The sequence below is a fragment of the Dipodomys spectabilis genome, unplaced genomic scaffold (assembly GCF_019054845.1).
Source record: "Dipodomys spectabilis isolate Male_0828 unplaced genomic scaffold, ASM1905484v1 ptg000096l, whole genome shotgun sequence".
NCBI classification, from domain to species: domain Eukaryota; kingdom Metazoa; phylum Chordata; class Mammalia; order Rodentia; family Heteromyidae; genus Dipodomys; species Dipodomys spectabilis.
Window position 1 is genome coordinate 20,957,930 of NW_024870773.1, and position 24,578 is coordinate 20,982,507.

At 38.0% G+C, this 24,578-nt stretch overlaps 1 protein-coding gene across 1 annotated transcript in view; it reads right to left on the reverse strand.

The window, feature by feature from the left end:
• Taf3 (TATA-box binding protein associated factor 3) overlaps positions 1–24,578 on the reverse strand; it is a 146,496-nt gene that overhangs the window by 27,246 nt on the left and 94,672 nt on the right. Inside the window, exons 3-4 of the mRNA XM_042686167.1 lie at positions 11,812–13,637; positions 172–254 (exon numbers count right to left, since the gene is read on the reverse strand). Coding sequence (XP_042542101.1) covers positions 172–254; positions 11,812–13,637 — 1,909 coding nt within the window. The remainder of the gene's footprint in view (positions 1–171; positions 255–11,811; positions 13,638–24,578) is intronic.

The window sequence follows — 24,578 nt, forward strand, 5'->3', positions numbered from 1 at the left end:
AGAAAAAAAAGCATTACTGAGAGGAAGAAACCAATAAAAACCTGAGAACAAAGACTTCTCAAAACAAGGCCTGACCCTATGTGTTCACACTGGAAGTTTTACAGGACTCAAACAGGACAGGGAAAAGAAGGTTAAGTTTTCCTTGTCTCACTGATCCACATTTGTACTTACATCTTGTCTTGGCCAGCACCAACTCGCAGAGTCAATCTGGGGATGACTGGACTTGGGGCTGGAACCACTGGTTCTACTTTTATCTGTGGAAGTTAAATACATTACAGTTAATTTTTTTCCTCCTTAAAAAATGGCACCTTCTACTTCTCATACAAGTTTGTAGGTGACATGTATGTCTAAAATACTAGACATAAAACAACCCAGGTTTGGCAAGTAAAGGCTACTTGACATCATGAAAAATTCCATGGATTTGAATCACATCAGGTAAATATGGTAGTTATTTTTGTTTTATTAGTTTGGATTAATTTCTCAGGTTTAGATTATGTTATTAGAATATCAGTTAGGTAAATAGAAAAAATCTGTAATGATAGCTTTCCTATAAGAGTGCAACTATTCATGGGACTTGACAAATGTTAAACTCATAATAAGATTACTTTACTGTGTAAAAAACCTGGAATGCCAAGTATAATTATAGCATTGTAGTATTCTAGTTTTGGCTAAGATGATTTGTAAAAAATAATAACAACAAAAATAACAACCCACTATATACTTCCTAGACAGAATTTATGATAAAGACAATGACTGCTGGAAAAAGATGAAGAATTCACAAATGTTTGAGCTATCACAAAGAAACTATAAAATTAAGTATGATATTATAGGTTCTCTTTACACTTTTTGGTTTGAAGACATTAACAGTATAATTAATACTTTTTTTTTGTGGGTCCTGGGGCTTAAACTCTAGGCTTGGGTGCTTACCACAACATCACTTCCAGCCTTTTCTGTGATTAGAGATGAGTCTCATGGAATTTTCTGCCTGGGCTGGCTTCAAACTCAGGTCTCAAGCTTTTTTTTTTTTTTTTTCTGTTGGTCAGGGGGGCTGAACTCTGGGCCTGGGTACTCCCCCTCAACGCTTCATCTCAATGCTAGTGCCCTACCACTTGAGTCACAGCACCACTTCTGGCTTTTTTTCTGCTTATGTGGTGCTGAGGAATCAAACCCAGGGCCTCATGCATGCGGCACAAGCACTCTATCACTGAACTATCTTCCCAGCCCCTCTCAGCCTCTTGATTAGGTAGGATTACAGGGTGTAAGCCACCAGCACTCTGAGAATCAACATTTTGGATCAACAAAAATTCTGTAGTACAAAATTATTGTTTATGTCAGAGCTTTTCAGTGTAGATTTGATTGGTGCTTTTGGTGGGCTACTTCTTCGTGGTACAGGACTGTCACAAGCACTGCTGGTGTTTAGGTCTTGCAATATTCCATACGGTAGTCTACTGCTAGTTACAGACAGCTGGCTGCAAACCACTAACTTACGTATTTCAAGCTCAAGAATTAAATAATAATGGAAGAGTGCTTTGGCTCTAAGAGGGAATGGATAAATGAAATACTACTTAATATCTAATAAGATATATATCATGTAGCTATTTGACCATGGATCAAATCTACTATGTTCTCATATGTATTAACTGCTTCTTCCTGTAGGTTTATTTTTTATTTGCTTATTTTTATTTTAGTCCATCATCTCATTGGAATCTGCTGTGATTATTCTCTTGAACAGTAGCAGAATGTAGGGTATACTCCATAATATATGTTGAATTAACAACTCATCTTTAATGTACCCTTAATTTTTCCCCCTTCTGGATTAATCTTTATTCTTCCAGGAGCAACCTAACATCATCCTCTAGAGCACTGAATAATACCAAAGAATCTTAAAACCCAATTCCAAGTTCATCTGTGTCTCCATACTATCTGTCCATTTAGAGTTCACACAGATAAGAGCAGACACTATGTTTGATCTGTTGCTATATTCCAGTGTCTGTCACAGTAACATGTAAGAACGTGGACATAAAATAATAATTACAAATCTTTTTCTCTTTAAAGACCCTCTTTATCTAATTCCTTTCCCCTTTTTGCTTAAAGTTCAAAAGGTGAAGATTCTGAGGCTATGAAGCAGATGATTTTCTTTATTTCACCTCCCTACAAATATACACGCTATAACTATACAAGGATAACTAGAGTCCACATCTGCTAGCTTTAAGAATCATTTTTCTTAATAATTTACAGTATTTTAATCTTTCTATTCATTTTAGGTGGTTTATTAATTATTTTTATCTAGTTTTTAAACTTTATTTAAAATATTATCTTCTCTTCAATCTTTTTTTCCCCTTGGTAGTGGGGTGTGAATTCTGGGCCTGGGCGCTGTCCCTCAGCTCTTCAGCTCAAGGCTAGTGCTCTAACACTTGAGCCACAGTGCCACTTCTGGCTTTTTCTGCTTATGTGATGCTGAGGAATCGAACCCAGGGCCTCATGCATGCAAAACAAGCACTCTACCACTGAGTTACCTTCCCAGCCCATTCTCTTCACTAACAATCTCTCTAACAATCTTCACTAACAATCTCTCACACTTTTCAGTCTTTATTTTCTGTCTATTCACTTTACTGTGCCTATTTCTTCATTTCTTATTCATTCCTTAAACCACCCCAATCTATTCTCTGCTTCAACATGCCACTAAAGACTACTCTTTGTAGATGCTAATTATTTCTTAATGTCTCTGTGTTGGTTCACTGTGGGTTTCACCAGCTCTTTCTGTCTCTTCAAAAAGACTTCTACTTTTGTCTGACCTAATTTAGTCCTGTGCTTTTACCACTGTTCTTTTTTTTTGGGGGGGGGGGGTTGTTATTTTCCTTTGATCTCATTCATTTCCATAGATTTTAATATTTTCTCTATGTCATGTCTTCCAATTTCCCATTCAAGATAAACACTGTTAGTCCAAAACACTAAGATCAAAATATAATCTTGCCTACTGAACATTTTCAAGTACGTATCCTGTATATATTTCGTCTCATAACACTTAATCTTTTTCCTCCCTCATATAGTACTTGGAACTGAACCCAGAACCTTGTACATGGCTAGGCACACATTATATGAACTGAATCTTAAATTTATATACATTCTCACAACCACTTCTTAAATTGTGTCACTATTGGCTGATGTCTTTCTCTCAGTCCAGCTATCCAGATACTATAAAACTGATTTTTCTCAAGAACTTGTAGGGTCAAAGCTCATCAGACGAAGGTAACACAAGTGCGTCATGAGCTAGATTTTTGTGACTACTTTCAGAATTTTTGCTTTTGAACAAAGAATTCCATATCTAAATCTGAAAACCAATAGTCCAGTTTGTATTTTGTGACCTGTGAAGACTTCCATACTTTTCTTACCTTTTAGTTTCCTGTGGGAGGACATACAATATAACTAGACTTACAAGCCACCTGCAACTTTCCAGGTACTGTGCCTGATCATTTCCCAGATGTTCTCATTTAGATTTTTAAGAAACATATAGGGTACACATACAGGGTTGTTTTACAGGTCATATATGCAGCAATCATTGTTTCCTTTCCTTTCCATTTTGTTTTCTTTTCCATTTTATGATTATACAAACAGCATAACTGGGATTGATAATAGTATTTTTTTCTTTTTCTTTTCTTTCTTTTTTTGGTGTCTGTTCAGGGCACTGTCCCTGAGGCTTTTTTTGCACAAAGCTATCAGTCTAACGCTTGAGCCATAGTTCCACTTCTGGCTTTTTGGTGGTCAACTGGAGATAGAGAGTCTCATGGAAACTGGAGATAAAAAGTCCCATTGACTTTCTTATGCAGGCTGGCTTTGAATCGCAATCCTCAGATCTCAGCCTTCTGAGTAGCTAGGATTTCAGATACAAGCCACCAGTGTCAGGCTGATTATAATGTTTTTGACTGGAAACAAACAAACAAAAAACAAATTTCTAAACTTCTAGACTTGAAGTCAGGATCTCAAGCTCTTGCTTGGCTCTTTCCACTGAAGGTTAGGACTCTACCATTTGACTCACATCTCTACCTCTGCCTTTTTTCTTGTCAATTGGCGGTAAGAGACTCAAAGCTTTTCGGCCTTGGCTGGCTTGGAACTCTGATTCTCCCATCTCAGCCTCCTGAGTAGCTACACTTATAGAAGTGAGCCATCCTTGCTCAGTGCTCAGCCTCCCTTGCTTCTTTAATTCTAAAAATTTTAGGTAAGCATTCTCATAGATAATGAGGTAATATGAGTGATATTTCTTTTAAAACTGATATATAAAAACACAAAAATGGATACATTAATGGAGTATCACATAGTTTTGAGATGTACATCTATTGTATAATATTTATATCAAGTTAAACAGACCTCAAAACATAATTTCTTTCTAGTGAAAGCTTTCAGATTCCATTCTACTAGCACTTTGAAGGGTATGGTAAATTACTGTTATCTATAGACACCCTACAATATAACAACACACAAGAACTTCTTGTTCACAGTACTTTTATGAAAAACATGTAGCCCTTTTTTTTCTTCAAGTTTTACTTTAAAAATAAGGCTATTTCCTTTATTTAAAAAATTCTGCTTTTCTATTGTACTTTATATTTTGTGTCTGGTTACTCTTACATGGCAATTGTAACCTACACTTGCATAGTATTAAAAAAATTGTTCCATATACATTAATCGACTTGATTTTCACAACTCTCTATGACAGGTGCAGCAGGTTTATTATTTCTACATAATAAAGAACTCATGAAGAATTAGTGGTTTGCCCAGAGTTACAAACTGGGCAGACAATGAATGGCCTAAATCTAGACCTGCTGACACCAAACTCATCTCCTGTTCTCCCATATAGCTCATTGACTCTCTGATGCATTTTGGGTCCCTTTTCTTATAATGTTGATATCCTGCTTGGAACTATTTATTTCCCTTGCAAAGATCTCTTAAGATAAGTAATATACATTCATAACATGGTTAAAGTTAGTTGTAAATGTTTGGCTTTTTTTTTTCTTCAGAAAAATAATTCTTTTTTTCCTGGAAGGCTATGAAAATTGGGATTAATTTTGGCATCACTTCCAGCCAACTAAACTAGCTGGGTTTTTCTGCTTCTTAGATGGTTTGGCAAGGCAACTTGATCAAGACATGGTCTACTTAAGTCCGACCATTAAAAAGTTAAATGATATAATCAACTGGTTCAATTAATGAATGATTCTGCTAACTCAGTTCAAAGTTTTATCTGTAATTATAGTGTCTATGTATCATTTAAGCAGAGATACTTCCGGTGGGGAAAGAGGGAACTATTAATAAAACCATAAAGCAGATGTAAACTGGGACTGTCCTAGGCAAATGAGGACAAATGGTAACCCCACCTACAAACATCACAATACTTTAATTTTACCCTTAAAGACATTAAATCAGATTTATTTTGAAACTGTTCATGGAAGTGGAGAAATAGATTACTGAGAGATTTTGAAAAAGCAAAACATTATCAAGAGCATTAATATTATAGCTATAGAAAGTATGTCTAAAGATTTCTTCCTAGTTTTTTGTTTATCTGAATGTTTATCAAAATAAAAATATACTTCCTACAATTATAAGTAATTTTTTACATGCCCTTCTCAAGACAAAGTGAATAACAATGACTTCAATTATTTACACAATATGACTAATGCCACCTTTTAATGGCACAGAGCCCAAATCTGGGGACAGCATGAGCCTGTAAGGGTTAAAATAAAAGAACTGCACTTTGGAGTAATGCTGAGAATTGGGGCGAGCAGAAGAGCATTTACAGTGGATTACTAAGCTTCCCAATTCACCAAAGAGGTAAAGTCCAGCAATATAAGACTCCTTTGTAGCTAACTAAAAATACATTGTCAGTGGATTTGTCCAGTTTTATGTATAAGCAATACTTCTTTCACCTGAACTAATACTAGTAGTCATATAAGCCCCTTATTGCCATGTGCTGCATTTTTTTTGCTAATCTTCAAGGATTTAGCTTCTTTGCCACATACCTCAGGGCACCAACTGATAAAGCTCTAACTCTCCATTTTTCCAGGACACCAGCAGTGCGGCCTTGCAAAAAATGAAAATCGCTCAAGAGATTTAAAGGAGAAATTTATTTTAAAAATCCTGACTTGAAGCAAAGAGGTGGATTTTTAAAAAGCTTATCTATAAGGAATCAGTTTAAATTTAAATTCTATCTTGGAACTCTTTCATGCATTCCGGCTTTAAAGTTTATCTTTTGACAGGGACTTTCTACAAAGGTAATGGGCAGCTTTGTCAATATAATCTGTCCAACTTTTTATTTTTTTTAATGTTAAACTCCTTTCATTAAAAAAAAAAAACTACCATATACATGTACTAGCTAGGTCCAGTAGCAAGGCCAGAAAACACTGGCTCAGATTCCCATCTATGCTGACATGTCAGAAAATCCCATAAACACTACTGATGAAGTACTTTTATGGATGCTAAACCATGACTTTTTGTTGTCTTTCTTAGCAATGAAAGTCTTTCCATTATTTCCTTTTAGAAACTGTGTAATAAAACTCTGCATAGCTATTGAAAATAATCAGAAAATGTGTAGTTAAGTATAGAATGGACAGCATGGACAGAGAGACAAACTCAAGCCTTCAGCAAGTGCTCAGAACGTATTCAGAACAAGGCTGGGAGGTGGGGTCTGGCAAACTTCTACAAATTCAAGCATACTCAACCTAAACATTAAGCAACTGGTTTCCTCTTGGCAAAACTAAGAATATTTGAGACTATTTCTCCCTACTTTACTGTGTTATTACTGGAAACTCCTTAATTTTACTAATTAGGAGGGGTGAGGAGAGAAGACTAGAAATGAGCCTACTGTTTGTCCTTTTGTTAAAGGGACAAACCAGTGAGGCTACTGAAGAATAAACTGTTTAAATTCAATGAAAGATGATTTGGGGATAAGGCTTTAATTGTTCAGATGACTGAAGTCAGCAGAGCTTTAAGGGCATCTCTTTTCTGTTCTTCAACACAGAGTGGGAGCTCTCCAAGGTTCCTTCCAGGACTTGACATTTTATCAAGTTTTGATGGCTCTCTCCTTATTCCTGTATGTTAACTCTTCTTTCCCAGCTTGCTAGTGTCTTGTTATGTGGACATGCCACAGTGATAGTGTCTGGCCTGAGAAGGCTGTGAGAGACGACACAGAACCCTGACTTCAGTCACAGGACCTGGCCAAGCCACTGGCTACTCTCACTGCTGTGGCAGTCACTCAACCTTTCTGTGCAAAATAGGACAGCAACACCAAACCCACATAGCTGTTTGGAGGAGTAAATAATGGAGCTTTGGCCATGTCTGGCTTTGAATGTAGTCAGTAAATGATAGTTCCTAATTATTATTTCCTATCCAGGTTAGTTCATTCAATAGGCAATGTTAATGCAAATGAAACAATTCAGCTATCAGAATGGTACAATTTTGAGAATCCTTTATAAAGTCTATGGGCTTTCAACTATATACATCTTGTCATTATTCACAGGTTGCTTATTAGCATCATTGGTTTTATGTAAGAAAATTTTAAATTGTCAATCATCTTTTATGATATAGACTAGTCATCTCAGTGTTTTCTATGAGAAGGCAGAACAAAGACATTTTCACTAACATACATATGAGAGAAAGAATAAAACTATTGTTTATAAACAAGGGTAAATTATAAGGATGTTGTCTTCTACTATGAATGAGTCTGAAACACAGGAAAGTGGACAGAGGTCTGATGGATTAAGAGAGGGCTATGATAATGAAGTAGTGGTTAAGCTGGAATTTGCACCAGGACAGTGTGATTGCTGGAGTTCATGCTGCATGCTGACTGTGGGCCCGACTTTTGCCTATTTACTTATGCATGATGATATCATCATTTTGGGCACATTGTCCAGTGCCATCTAGATCAAATCCAAATAAGTATGTGTTCAAAATACAAAAAGTAGATTTTGTAAGATTATAGGTAGAGTTGGGGGGACAACATAGTGGTATTTTGCTTGTCCAGCAAGTGAGAGAGCCTGAATTTGATCCCTAACACCACATATACACACAAAGGAAGTAAAAGATTATAGGCACAACTGTCTAATCCACTGACATAAGTAACAAGATGTTTACTTTTTCCCCCACAATGATCCTTCCTCAAGAAAAAACTTAAAATATCAACAATAAATTTTGGTTAAAATAATCCTGTTCCTCCATTCATTTAAACACCAAAGACTCATGGTTTAAAAGGACTTAAGTAGTGCATTACAAACACTGAGTTGTACAGAAATAAACCTTTTAATAGAAATTTTAAACTACCCTGTAATATACTATTAGGTTGGTTACTGATTAAGCGATTAGACTGTTTCTATATGGTCACCATAATTGATTTTAGTCATTTTTCTTAACAAGTTAGTTTGGTTCCATTTTAAATAAGTGACTAAGTAGATTCTCAAGCTCAACTAATTCATATTACTGCTCAAAAAAAGGAAGTAAAAACTTGCCTACATAAATTGCGCTCTTCAGCTCAAGGTGAGCGCTCTACCGCTTGAGCCACAGCACCACTTCCTGCTTTTCATCTTGAGTGATAATCATTTCTATATCTACCCTAGAAGGTTATAGTAAGGACTCAGCCTGGTATTCAGTCCACAGTAGTTGCTCAATGTTAATTAGCTATTACTATATTGTTATTTTTACTAGTACCATGATCATGATCTACTTTAAAAGACAAAACACCTATATATTAAAGAAGCTTAAAAAAAAACAAATCATGTTCTAGATCTTCTGCTGAAACCAATCTACAGCTCAAAGGTCCTTCTGCTCACCAAGCAAACTGCTGTTTACCTATGATATCTGTATTAGTGTCGGAATTGATAAATGTGGACATATCCGGCAAAATTTTTATAGAGGTAGAGAGGGTTTAAATTTTTCCCTTCTTCTATGAATTCATTAAAAAAAAATTCATAGATCATGTGTGACTCCATTTGAGGTATGCTTTCAATTACCTCCTCTGCTTGACACTTGATACTTTCAATTACCTCCTCTACTTTATACTTGTTGAAAAAAAAGTCATCATGTTTGTATAGTATTTCTGTGGTAACACTTATTTTTTTCCCTACCTATTGGTATAAGGACTACACGTTAAAGGAAAGTAGAAACAATTTCTTTAGAGTCACAGTTGATTCACCTGTTGCCTAAGAGTCTAAGGAAATACCAAACTCTAGCTCTCTACAATTTTATAGGTTAGTTCCACTACCACCATTTACTATTGTGCTGGACACAGTACTTGCACATCTTACTTATATGTAACTCACTTAATCCTCATGTAAGCAATGTACCCGATTTCTCAAAAGTCAGGATCTGAATTGAGGTATAATTAGTGGGACTTGTAAGATAGCTGACTTGGATAAACAGCTATCTTTTGTCATTTCTCTGATCCACAGCCTATTAAAACAGATGCAAAGGCTTGTATTCCTTTTGTCAGGTGAAATCTGGGCTACTGTTAATGGAGCTTTTGCCTCCTCCAGATAATACGAAGGACTTTTCTGTTTTGATGTCAGGAGGCTGCTGTGGAAAACATGGACTGCTATTATGAACCTAATCTGATGTGCTTCTCTCACATTCACAACCACTGTTGAAATGATGCCGGTGCCTTTGCAAAGGTAAGATGGTGATGAAAGCAATAACGGCACATTTGGTTTGTTAAGGGACCAGTTGCCAAGTTATTAGGAACAAGATGGATAGTAACTAATTGCTGACAGACAATGTCTCTAACAAACACTTCAACAGGTGAACTATAAGTGACTGGTTTCTTTTTTTTTTGGGGGGGGGTCCAGTCGTGGGGCCTGAATTCTGGGCCTGGGTGCTGTCCCTCAGCTTTTCAGCTCAAGTCTAGCACTCTACCACTTGAGCCACAGTGCCACTTCTGGCTTTTTTTTTTTCCTGCTTATGTGGTGTTGAGGAATCGAACCCAGGACCTCATGCATGCAAGGCAAGCGCTCTACCACTGAGCCACCTTCCCAGCCCCGTGACTGGTTTCTTGACCTTGATTTCGGACAATTCTCAGGTCCAACTCCTTATTCATAAATATTAGAAACACATGCTAGATCTGTGTGGAAGTGCTTTAAAACCAGATAAATACCATAAAAAATTATGATAAAATGGTTTCAGAAATACAACTAAGAGTTGGGTTTCAGTGCCCATAACTTGTCAGTTCAGTTATACCTCCAGTATAGCCGGGATAACAAGTATGTACCACCATAACTAGCTTTTTACTGGTTGAGACTAGGGTCTCTCTGCATGCCTGGGCTAGCTTGTAAATTACAGTCCTTCCAATTTCCATCTCCTGAGGAGCTAGAGCCCCAGGTGTGAGCCATGTGCCTTTATTTATTCATTTATTTTTCTTCTTGTCAGTTATGGGCCAGGGCACTGTCCCTGAACTATTTTGGTAGCACTCTACCACTCTGAGCCACAGATCCACTTATAGTTTTCTGGTGGCTAATTGGAAGTAAGAGTCTTATAGACTTTCCTGTCTGTGGGTTGGCTTTGAACTGAGATCCTGAGATCTTAGTCTCCTGTGTAGCTAGGATTAGAGGTGTGAACCACCAGCACCTAGCTCTGGCTTAACTTCTTTGCATTTAAAACTAGCCAAGGGAGACAAAGAATAAAGTTAGGCAGAAAAATGTGACAGCTGTCCTTATTGTTGTCGGCCAAACTCATATTTCTAAGTAAGTTTGAAGTTTAAAATATTATAGCTGGGAGCAGTAGGAGCAGTGGCTCATGCCTATAAATGTAGCTAATTGGGAGGCTGCTATTAGGAGGATCATGGTTTGAGTCCAGTCCAAGTAGATAAAGTTTGTGAGCCTCCATCTCAACCAATAAGCTGGGTAAAATGACATATGCCTATCATAGGATGACTATGGTGTAGGAACAACTGGGGGTATGGATCAAGTGGTAGAACTCCTGTCTAGGAAGTATAAAGCTGAATTCAAATCCTACTATTGCTCCAAAAGCCATTGCAAAATTAGCAGCAATCTATTTGCTATAGGTCAAAGATAGACAGACTTTTATTAATACCAAGCTACTTTTGTTTAGAGGTTTAAAGGCAATGGGTCAATTGGCCACTCGATTACTATAATAACTTCAAGACCTTGGAGGCGACCTGTTTTGCCTGCAGGATCATGGCTTTAGATCCTACAAAGTGCAGCATCTACCTAGTTTCTCTGGAAATAATCTAACTGTTCTCTGGATGAACTCTGTAAAAACCGGATTTTCTGACATGATAAAACATTTCTGCTCTGTGGAATTACTTTCTATCAACCACATTGCTGGATCAGCTTAAATTTTCAGTTGAGATATTCAGCAGTAAGTTCTAATTTGTTAAAGTGAAAGTGAAAGGAATAGGTGATATTAATGGAAAGTACTACAGACAGACACAAGTTAACGAAATACCAAAAGTCCTTAAAGGAAAACCTGTGAACTAGCAGTCCCTCCGCTGGTCTCACTAACCTCATAGGGAAGGGATGTTCTCCATAATCTTAAAGACATGGCTGCTGTCTTTCTCACTTATCTAACCGTCTATATAAAATATTATGAAGTAGACTTGATACTGAATAAAAATATTAGTCAATGGACTTTGGCCATCCAGTGGGTCTGAACAACTTTATGGGTATCAGAATTAAAATTAAACTTTGTAACCTCATTACAAATATCTCCCCAGTTCTGGGTGATTTACATCTAAAATACAGATATAATTGCTGGCTTTGTTTACCTGCATTTTTCACTAGGACTTTGTTCAGATAGTCCCGAAAATGATAAACTGCTTACTTTTTCATGCTTGTGTTTCTCCTTTTCTTTTTCTCTCCTCTCTCTCTCTCTTTTCTCTTTCTCCCTTTCCTTTTCTTTCTTCTCCTTTTCCTTCTCTTTCTCTTTCTTTTTCTTCTTCTCCTTTTTGTCTTTTTTCCTTTCTTTCTCCTTAGGTTTCTCCTTCTCCTCAAACAGTTTTTCTGGGAGCATTGGCGACAGGGCAGGCAGCATGGAGGGGCCCCTCACTGTAGCAGGGCTGAATAGGGGTAGTACCATCTCTTTCGGGGGCAATACCAGTGGTGTGGGTGGAGCCTTTGTCTTATCTTCTCTCCCTTTATCCTTTGCTTTTTCTTTTTCTCTCTTCTCCTTATCTCGTTTGCCCTTTTCTCTATCTTTCTTCTTGTCTTTATGCTTTTCTTTCTCCTTCCGCACAATTCCATCTTTCAATCTCACTTTTGGATCAACATCTTCAAATTCTTTTATTTTAAACTTATAGGGATCCGAATCTTCATCTTTAAGGAACTCCTTCCATGGGTACTTTGTTTCCTTGCCAGCTTCTTTCTCTTTCTCCTTCTCTTTCACCTTATCCTTGTCTTTACTTTTTTCTTTGCTTCTATCTTTTTCCCTCTCTTTATCTCTCTGCTTTTCCTTCTTTTTCAATTTAGTCTTCAGCTCTTTCTTCAGCTTCTTTTTTACTTCCACTGATGAGGGTGTCTTGGTTTTGTCTTCATACACTTTGTGGAGAGGTTCAGGAGTGGGAGGAGAAACTGAAGGAGAGGAGATGTAAGGAAAGCCAGGAGGCATATTGGAAGGTGTTCCCAGTTTTGCCTTGCGTACAACCTCATCGATGGAGGCATCCATCGTCCATGAGTTATCAGAACTAGAAGTTCCACCTGAAAGAGGCAGAGGAGTGGATCCTGCCTTAGTGAAATTGTTTGAGGAAGTGGATGCTTTGGGAGTGGTACACTCTGAACCTGAAATTCTCTTAGGGCTCATAAAAATGTCTCCTTCAGATTCAGATCCAGAAGAAAATTCAAAAGGATCTGGCTCGCGTTCAGCACAGGCTCGGGCAATCACGGCATCTATAGAGTCATCGATAGTTTTATCTGTTACCAAAGCCTTTCTTGGCTGAGTGTCATTATTCAGTTTCCCAGTGTCGGGGGGAGGTGGTGTTTGTTTTACCTGGATGATTTCTTTACTAAGTTTTTCACTTACTGGAGCTGAAGGAGTCCTATTTGGTGTGTCAGGTCTGACAGGTGGTTGGGGAATATGAGTGGTAATCTTGGGGCTCTTGGGGCTTTTGGGGCTCTTAGAACGTCCAGGTGATTTTTTTTCTTTGGAAACAGGTCTTGGTGACCGAATAGGACTTCCGACCATTGCTGGTGAAGGGGTGGTTTTAGGTGATTTACTTTTCTGTCCTGGAGAAGTCGTTTTAGTCTTTGCTTTAGGTGGGAATGTCTTTGTTTCTAATGGTTTTGCAGTTGGTATTTGGGATTTTGCCACTGGAGCTAACATTGGTGGCTCTGGTGAAGGAGGTGCTAGGTCTGTACTGTCTTGCACGTGGACTGGGGAAAGCATTGGTGGGATCTTTTGTGTATTTATTGAGCTGAGAGGCTCTCGAGCTTCCAATAATACTACATCTAGTGTGTCCCCTTTAGTGCTTAACAGTCGTGGTCGCTTCATGGCCGGCATTTCTTCAGCTTCAGGACTGTCCAGTGGCCTCTTGCCCAAGAAGTTCTCATCATTAATGATTTCCTCCTCTTCCAGTTCGTCATCTTCCTCCAAGGGAACCTGCATGGCTTCAGCTGATGTACCCCCATCAGTAGGCACCTGCTCTTCTTCTTCCTCTGGGAAAGGAAGAAAGAAGTATTAGTGCAATGTTTGTATCAAAGACTAACAGACAGAAACAATGTTTCAGACATGACTTCTGGAAAAGACAGAGAATTATTGAGGGTTTAGAGTAAAGCAGTAACTTTTCAAGGATTTTGCCAATCTGTGTGTGTTTATGAGTGGCAATCAGTGACAGCAGATGTATAAACTGATTCATGTCCTAACTTCAGGATCTGGACTTTGCTGATTATTTCTAGTTTGTCTTCTCTTGCTTCCTTAATTCAGTTTCTAACACAAGTAAATACTGTTTTATATTTCTATATCCATCATGTTAGCTGTGTTCTCTCTCTCTCTCTCTCTCTCTCTCACACACACACACACACACACACACACACACACACACACCTACCTCAAAACAATCAAGAGATGGGTTATTATATAACTATGATTCTCAGAAAAGATAGGAAGAATCTTTTAGCATTTTTGTAACAAATTTTAGTTCTATGGACAGTTCATATCCTGCTTCTAAGTTCTACTTTGTGTCAATGTCACCTACTTGAAGAGGCAGCATGATCGAATGTAATACACATTTGGCTTAGACATCTGAAAAGGGGTGCTTTACCTGGAGTTTTTTTTTTTTTTGTCAGTCGTGGGGCCTGAACTCTGGGCCTGGGCGCTGTCCCTCAGCTCTTCAGCTCAAGGCTAGCGCTCTACCACTTGAGCCACAGCGCCACTTCCGGCTTTTTTTCTTTTTTCTTTTTTTTTTGTCGGTCGTGGGGCTTGAACTCTGGGCCTGGGCGCTGTCCCTCAGCTCTTCAGCTCAAGGTGAGCACTCTACCACTTGAGCTACAGCACCACTTCCAGTTTTCTGGTGGTTTATTGGAGATAGGAGTCTCACAGTCTCTCCTGCCCGGGCTGGCTTTGAACCACGATCCTCAGATCTCAGCCTCCTGAGTAGCTAGGATTACAGGCGTGAGCCACCAGCGCCTGGCTCCGGCTTTTTTTCTTTTTGCTTATGTGGTGCTGGGGAATCGAACCCAGGGCTTCAGGCATGCAAGGCAAGCGCTCTACCACTGAGCCACCTTCCCAGCCCTTTACCTGGAGTTTTGACACTGTAGAGCAATGGCCTCGGGCAGCCTCCCAAACTCCTTGAGACTGCTCGCTAGCCTTTCAAAAGGAGCTAATGTTACTTGCCCTGCCTACATGACCAAGCTGTTAAAAAACTAGATTATTTCGTTTTACATATGTTAACTAAGCACAAAATATACAATGATAAGGGCAAAAATGACTATAGGAATAACCATTAGTACCACAGATAGATGACACAGCACAAAAGTTTGAAAGAAATTCAGATTACTTCACTTTCAAGTTTATTTGTAATATTTGGAACTGGGAATGGTGAAGGTCCAGGATGAAGGGTTAGATGACAAACACATGGAGGTGGGGCAAAGGAAGAAGATAAGAACCAAAGACTTAAGATTTAACTGGTCTGAAAACTAGGGTATAAATGGGGAACGGTACAAAGCAAGTTTAGTAAAGCTATATTCAGATCCCATGATATCTGAATTCCAGAAGAAATATGGTCTTTAATATACTGGTAGACAAGATGTACTGATACTTCTAGGAAATAGAGAAGAAAATGTCTGGGGTACATGTTAGGAAGATTATACTGGCAGGAATATGAATGATAAGTGGATATGGGAAGATAACAGATACTAAAGGAGAAGGGAAAAGTTAGGGGTTACTGAGATGTAGATAAGAGGCAATACCAGGCAGCTGCCCATGGCTCATGTCTGTAATCCTAGCTACTCAGGCCAAGATCTGAGGATGAAGGTTCAAAGCCAGCCTGGGTCTCCAATTAGGAACAAGAAAAACAAAGCTGGAAGTGGATCTGTAGCTCAAGTGGTAAAGCACTAGCCTTCAGCAAAAAAGTTCAGGATGAGTTCATACTGGAATAGCTGGAAGCAAATAGGAAGTCATATGTGTAAATGATACTCTGAAGGCAATGAATAGAATCCACCAACAGGAACTGAAAGTAAGGTCATTGAGAAGGATGATCTGATTATCAGTTCAATCCCCAGAGTTCGTTGAACACACAGTCAATGATATCTACTGGATATTTTAAAAGTACTGAAGTTCTGAAAATAGGACAAGGTGCATGAGAGAAGGCTCTTTGGTGAGAGAACCGACATTACAATAAAGCACATAGGAACAAGAGTGAGCAGAGGTAGCAGGTTCAGATATTTGAGGAATACCTACATGGAAAAACTAAAGAAATATATATATAGGATCAGATGTCAAGGAGATCACAGGAGCATGCATTGTTTTCAAAAGGAAGCTTAGTGTTCAAAGTCAATGCTTAAGAGGAACAATGAGAATGAAGGCTGATAGAAGTCTGGCTACGTAAGCATGGCTGACAGGGAATGCATGGGTGACGTACGTACACGGAGGCACAACATCAACTATAAAGCATGATGCAACATCAGCATGGCATTACTGCTGCCGTTACTTGATGATCACTCCATCATCTATCCACCATCAAAGGCGGAAACATGGGAGCCATTTCAGACTACTTCCCCTCCAGCTCTGAACTTGTGGACACAACTTTTCTACTTTGTTTTCTGGGAAGTGCTTCCCCCACTGTTGCTGTCTCCTTAGTGACCACCTTCTACCTAGTCTCTGCCTTCTATGAGCTCCTGAGCAGGCCATATGTGAGTGTGTGGTTCCTGGTCTTAAGACTTTATGGGGTTTTGTGCATTGTTAGGGTTTGAACTCAGGGCTTATGCTTGCTATACAGGTACACTTGAGGCATGCCCTTCAAGCCACCCCCTATTTAGATATTTTTCAGATAGGGTCTCATACTTTTGGCCTGAAATCTGTCTGGGACCATGATCAGATTCTTCTTCCATGAATCCAGTAGTAAGATTACAGACATAAGCCACTCTGCCCATCCCTAAGACTGCTCAATGGTCCTATCAGAAGGAGTTTGTAACTTTTTAGAGCCTGAGGGCTGTGTGGACCCTTTTCAGAGGCTATTGTACAGTAGAGATGCAATGTGATCTCGTATTCTCTGTTACATACAAGAGCTATGCACAGGGTTATCTGTTTAACGGGCTGAACATCCACAAAAGACTTGTGAAATAAGTTTGAAAGTTACTATTTTAAAATATAAAACTCCAATTTCCCCAGCATGATCAAGAAAGATGCTATATCATTCAGTTCAGGAACTTACCTCATCTTTTACAGCAAGCCTGAGTATGCTACTCACAATAGCCACGCTCACTCACTCAGTTCCTCAAATATACAAGGTCACCCTTGCATGCCCCTGCTTATCCAAATCCCTACACCTGGCATCTTTTTGCCTTCTTGATTTGTCAGTGACTATGTCTTCTAAGACCAAATGTTACAACTCCTGTAATGCTTTCTCTTAGTAACCATGCCTTTGAGATCTACTGTATTCTGGTAATAAATTCAACAAAGAAAGCCTAGGATTTATTAGCCCTTTTACAGGAAAGCTTTCCTTTCTATCTTCATGAGAACAGAATCAACTTCACACCTGTTCCACTGCTAACAAGTAAATATAAAAAATCAGAAAGAGGACAGTTTTAGGGTATTTTTCAAGAGAATGAAAAAAAATTAAATACTTATTAGTCCCATATTTCTAAATCTTAAAAATTCCCCTTACTCTACAGAAAGTTCATAAACTCCAAAGATGCCAAAGCAGAAAGATAAAGGTTTGGCCTAGGTAGATGACAGGCTTGTAGAATACTTTTACACTACACTAAGTTCTTCTAACTCTGGAGGACAATTTCTATCTAGATTAGCTCTGAGTGAGTCTCCTAGAGAGTGCCTTAGGAAGGTACTGGGAGACCAAAGGGAAAGTGCCGTAATAGAAGCAATTCCTGAAAGGCAAACTCAGGACAATTCTTCCAATTGCAAGAACTGTTGTACAACTAAAGTACATTGAGCACCAGTTTTCTATGCAGGATGTTTAAAAACTATTATTTCATTAGTGTGTGATTCTTTCAGATTGGAACTGGTGTGATAGCTATTAGGTATTTGGACTACAGGGGCTATCTTGGGTGTGGCAAAAAGGCAATAGTTTCATTCAATTACTTTAAAAAATACATTGGTTCATTTTGAATCTACAGCTCAAACAATTCATAAAAAGTATTTTGAAAGCTCATGATAATAGTTGCTCATGTTTAAGAAAAAATAAATCTTGATTTAAAGTAGGGCTTGATTATTCTGATCTATCTATCTATCTATCTATCTATCTATCTATCTATCTATCTATCTATCTATCTATCTATCTATCTATCTATCTATCTATCTATCTATCTATCTATCTATCTATCTATCTATCTATCTATCTATCTATCTATCTATCTATCTGTTGTAGGGCCTGAACACTGGGCTTGGGTGTTGTCCCTGAGCTCTTTCACTCAAGGCTAATGCTCAACCACTTTGATTTATAGATCTACTTCTGGTTTTCTGGTGGTTAACTAGAGATAAGAGTCTCCTGGACTTGCCTGCCCAGGCTGGCTTTGAAAAATAATCCTCATATCTCAGCCACCTAAGGAGCTAGATTACAGGTGTGAGCCACACTGCTACCTGGCTTATTATTCATTTTTCTCTTTTGCTTATTTCATATCCCTGCCAACTTGTAGTGGTCTAGAGGCCAATGCTTTAAAGGTATAGGTACTGATTTAAAAAACTAAGCCATTACACAATAATTTTAGAAATACCTAAAAACAAGCATTTAAAAAAGAACCAACAGAATATTCATTTACTATTTCTTATTTATGCTTAAAGATTTTATAGGAGAATTTCCCGTGCAGTATCAAAATCAACCAAGATGAACAAAGAACTCTGATGGAAAAGAAAATCTGTGTGTGTATGTGCGTGTGTGTACTGAGGCTGGAACTCGAGGCCTGGACTCTTCCCTTGAAGTTTTTCCTTAATGCTAAGCACTCTATCACTTGGGCCACAGGTCCATTTTTGGCTTTTTGGTAGTTAATTGAAGATAAGAGTCTCAAGGACTTTGCTATCTGGGCTGGCTTTGAATCATGATCCTCAGCTTTCAGATTTCAGAGTAGACAGGATTACAGGTATAAGCTATTGGTGCCAGGCAAAAAACAAATAAACAAAGAAAAACCTAAAGCAAAATTAATAACAGTAAGAAGTGGGAAAAGATACTTAAGTAATTTTTTTCCTGATGGTCATGGAGCTTGAACTCAGGGTTTGGGCACTGTCCCTGGGCATTTTTTGTTCAAGGCTAGAGTACTACTACTTTAAGTCAGACTTTCCTACCTGGGCTAGCTTTGAAATATGATCCTCAGATCTCAGCTTCCTGAGTAGCCAGGATTACAGGTATGAGCCACCAGCTCCTGGCTTAAGTAATTTTCTTTTAAATGAGAAATTATGACAGGTAATATAAAGTATAAGGCAAAACAATCTATGAACAGTTCTGGGACCACCACTTCACATTAGCAATACCATGCCAGTTTTCTCTGGTCCCTTTCCTATTTACTATCCCTGCCCTGCTTTCTTTGTGCCTACTCCCAGGCTTTAGGTTACTATCATTAAAACAAACAAACAAAAAAACAAACAAAAAAACCCACGAAAAAACAAAAAGAACAAAACAAAACTTAAGGTTAAAAAAAATTCCTTTCATTCCTTTCTTTCCATTATAGTTTTAGCATGTTTGAATGTAGCTTTCTTGTTCATGAACTTCACACAGATGATTCCTCACCATAACTTCTTGCTGTTTTCACCCAACATCACATTTCCTGAGTCTTACCCAGGTTGATGCAGGTACTGTTCATTCATTTTCATTGCTGTAGAAAGCCCTCCACTTAGTAATCCATTTTCTTGATAGAGAAGTTTTCCACTTCAGTGAATACCTTTTGTTTTAGAAATATTAGCAACTTAAAATAAACAAATATAGTTGATCTAGCTTATGTCTGCTAAAACACCAACTCAGCTGATGGTGCATAACAAGCTTCTTGGTTTTCATTATATAGGTAATGTTAAATCTGTTCTAAGAGTTTACAATAAGGTAAGGGTATACTGGTTACTAAGTGTTTCCTGTGGATAAAGATTAATTTCAGTTTGTTAACTTGGATAGTATTAAAGAATCTATAAAATGTTCTACAAGTGTTTTAAATATTTTCCCATGTTCATCTGTGGAAATAGTTTTACTAAAAAACAGACTAATTTATTCAACAGAACTTAAGAGATTACACAATATATGATGTCACTTCTACTGTCTCAATATTTTGAAAATGGAGAAAAAGACTCTTCTGTATATATGTCATAAACAACTATTGGAGAAAGTAGTAGTTCAAGGAAAACTGACTATTAGTTGTGAAATTTTTTTTTTTTTTGTCGGTCGTGGGGCTTGAACTCTGGGCCTGGGCGCTGTCCCTCAGCTCTTCAGCTCAAGGTGAGCGCTCTACCACTTGAGCTACAGCGCCACTTCCGGTTTTCTGGTGGTTTATTGGAGACAGGAGTCTCACGGTCTCTCCTGCCCGGGCTGGCTTTGAACCGCGATCCTCAGATCTCAGCCTCCTGAGTAGCTAGGATTACAGGCGTGAGCCACCAGCGCCCGGCTAGTTGTGAAATTTTAAGGGCATTCTTCAACTTCTTTCTTGACCCAGCAGATGCAGACATTAGCATCATCTACAGCAAGAGCAAATGAGAAACCACTAGAGATAAGTATTTAACTTCTAAATAATAATATTGGTCAATAACAGAACCCCTACACTTTTAAGAGAAAAAGAAAGCACTAACAACAACAAAATGAAGAATGATACTTAAGCCAGTGTAGAAATCCCTCATCTCAAAAATATTTTAACTTACTCACTGGCGAAGTTGCAAATCTACTACCAACAACCTATTTTTCATATCATCACTAAAATGTGAATGTTATGAAATGCATCATAGAAAAAATTACCACAAGCAGGAACTTTTCACTTTGCTAAATACTTTTGCATACAGGGTGTTGGATGTACACTGCTAGGTACATCTGGATCTAAATGTCCTCCAAAGGACCATGTATTTGAGGACTGGCTCCAGGTGGGTGCTGTGGGGAAGTGGGAGACACTTGATGAGGTGAAGTGAGTGGGAAGTCTTCAGGTGATTAGTGATATGCCCTCAAAAAGGAAATGTGGGTTCCCCCTAAGGCAATGAAAACACATGTCTGGCAATGTGTCTGCCATGATGTGCTTCTTTGCCACAGGCTGAGAGCCAACCAATCATGGATGGAAACTTCTAAACCACAAGCCAAACTAAATTTGCTCTCTTTGTAAGTTGAATATTTCATATATTTGTTATAGTGATGGAAAGCTGACTAACACATACAGTATGCTTTCCCCAGCTACCATGTCCTAAAAGGGATATAATGTGAAATACTACTAATGACTCACATAAATTATTTTAATTACATAAAAGAAAGAAAATGCATACATAGGTTACATCCATCTTTTAAAAAACTTCACAAATGTTGACGGATCAGGAAACTACAAACTTCATTAATGATACAAATAAATAATTCCTACTCCCTACATTTCCCTGAGGAGTAATGAGAAAAACATGCTTCTCAAACAAAAACAAAACAGGCAATAAGGTCTGGCTATACCACAAGGATTTTGGTGAGGTTAATTCTAATCTACTATAAATATTGACTTAGAACAAAATATCTTTTAAGCTAGAATAGTAAATGCCTTTAAAGAAACACTATAATCTAAAACGCTCATAGACATTAGAAAAAAAGGAAATTGTTTGCACATGGCATGAAAGCTTTTTATCTCATTGAACTACACAGATGCATGCAACCTTAAAAAACTCAGTGACATGTTTCCAAACCAAGCAGAAAATACACTTCCATTTTCAACTTTAAAAAATGAACAGTGAAATGCTATCTATAGGAAGGCCTTGAACTTACTATGTAGTCCAGTCTACATAGAAATTGGGATCCTCCTGTCTCAGCCTCCTCAGTGTTTTAAAACTCAGATCCCTATTTATTAACCAGGAATGAAAGGATTTTAAAAAGGCTATTTTCTTCCAAAAAACATCTTCATAGTTTTCTGGATATAAGACACATTATTGTAGCCAGTTCTTTGATGTAACTCAATGACTCATTGAGTCATTTGCTTATGGTATGCCATCTAAATCTCACTATAAAGAACTTTTTGGCTGGGGGCCAGTGGCTCACTCCTGTAACCCTAGCTGCTCAGGAGGCTGAGATTTGAGGATTGCAGTTCAAAGCCAGCCAGGGCAGAAAAGTCCCAATGAGACTCTTATTTCCAATTAAGCACTCAAGAACCAGAAGTGGCGCTGTGGCTCAAAATGATAGAGGGCTAGCCTCTAGCAAAAGAGCTCAGGGACAGCACCTAGGCCCTGAGTTCAAGTCCCATGACTGACCCCCCCAAAAAATTAAAAAGAGCTTTCAATTAGGTTGTATGGATATCAAGTCAAACAAGACATAATATTCTGGCCATCAGTTCAAGTTGTAAAGCTAAGGATCTGTACAAGGTACACGTGTAAGATGGAAATGAGAGTAGAAATGGAAAGGTTCACTAGAAATGAAACTGGACTGAAAATAACAGTGGGATAAGTTCCCAGGGCCATAATCAACTAAGCACAGCCTAGTCAATTTCCCAAGACCTAAGCTTTCTCTTCTGAAAAATATAAGCATTGACATTAACCACCTAAGAACTGAAGGTTTTTAATACTAGTGCCATTTTTAACATGTAGTTGAACTTGTATGTAGGACAAGCTAAAGGTCAGGACAGAGCTATTCCTGCTTTGAAATATTCCTGTGAAAAACATGCAACAGTGATTGGAATTCTAGCCACTTGGTTTTTTGTCTTTAGATAAAGGTAATATCTTTAAAATGCTGCCACCAAAATATTAAGACAGTGAAACTAATGAATAAAGTTAGCCTATTTGGGGGACAAGAAGATTGAGAAATATGGAATAGATGTAAAATAATTTGATGGGCTGTTGAAGAGGAAATGGATTGGGGACACAGGGAGTTTCCAGAAGGTCAAGGTCAAGAGCAGGGAAGCTGCTGCAAGGAGAGGGAGCCTGGGCAAGTTGGCACACAGCAGCCATAGACAGGTATGGGTACCTAGGAAGGCGCAGTGTGGTTATGAACAATGGTAATCCATTCTAACATTTGTTCTCTTAGCTCTAAATGGGCCAAAAAATACTATTTATATTTTTTATATAAAATATGTTTTAAACTATCTGCTCTATAATGCAACAGAAAGCAGTCCCTTAAAACACAACTTAACATGTGTAAGTGGGTATGTTTTAAAAATAAGCCTATTTACTTAAAAAAAATGACATTACTAGCAAAGACAAGAAAATTAGGCAGTGACAATTTATAGAGTATGATCAATCACTAACACAACAAATTAATAATAGAGTGAAGATGATGTGTTATATATACCAAATACACACTGACCTGTAAAAAAGCACTATTTCACTAAGATTCTGCACAATAAAAGACCAAAATGCTATATTAACAAGCCAACCTGAAATGACACCTAGTATTATAAATGGCCTAATCTATATGTTAATACTGTTGTATCATATAACCGCAGCAAGACTAAGATAACAATATGACTTCAGGGTTTCTATGACTACATCCTGGGCTAATGTGCCAGAAAGGGCTGGCTGCTGACACCACACAAGCACTCTGAGTGCTTCTTTTTGGTTATTTATGATATGATTTATGATAACGACAACATCTCCTATTTTCTCTCCTCCTCAGATACAATAAATTGCTATCGTTAATCACCCTTCTTGGCTCAACTATGATTACAATAGCATAATAGGGTCTGGCTATGGTAATATTGTGGATCTTTTTTTATAAGAAATAAATACAAGTAGATCTCCTCAGACAATGTCAATATCTCTAATATTTTAATCATCTTCTTTTAAGCCTTTCAGTATAAATTCTGTTACAACTGAGATTCCATATCCAGGATGTAAGCCTTGGTGTGAATCAGATTTATAATCAAGTACCACAAATTCACAAATCATTGTTATCATCATTTTCTTAAACTTGCTACAATAAGACTATGTAGTATAGCTTCTTTTCTAAGACAATGGCAGTTGTTCCTTTCCTGTATTAATAAGACCTGTTCTCCTCACCCCAGAATAATACAAATTAGTTTGCTATCAAAGGGCAAAACAGCAAAGAAAAAAATTAAAGCTTTGAAATGATATAGACATGTGTGTGCCTCTATCAATGATTGCCTATGTAGCTGCTTAATCTTTCTCAACTTCAATTTTCTTTTTTCATCAATTTAAGGCAACACACTTCCCAGACTTTTGAGTAATAGTAAGACACAAACTATAGAAAGACAAGTGTCTAACACATGAATGAGACTGTAAAAAAGGGCATAATTTTCTCCCTCCTTCCATATCTTTTCAGTGAACTGACACAGTTCCAATCAAGAGGTGGATTCTACATGAATTTGAGTGGCCTTTGACTTGCTTTGGCCAGTGGGTCACCATTGATAAACAAAATGGAGGTTTGAAAACACTTGTACAATGGAGTTTGCTCTCTTAGTGCTCTTGGGAAACCTGAAACGGCCAACCAGTGAATGAGTCTGAGTTAGCCTGCTGGATGATACAGCACAGAGCCCTAGCCAAAGCATCAGAAGTGAAAATAAGTCCATCAACCACGAGTTGATCACAAATATATGACTGAGCCATCCATAACCAATAGAACTGCATAGCTGAACCAGTCCAAAATATCAGCTCACAGAATTGAAAATAAACAGCTGCTTTTTAAACAACTAATTTTTTACATACACACACACACACAGAGTCAGTTGGTATTTGTGGTGGTAATATCTTACAACCACTGCAAATGCTAAACTGCAAATTGTGAACCCACTGCTCCTATAGGAAATACAAGGTTAAGTTTCTGTGAGCTT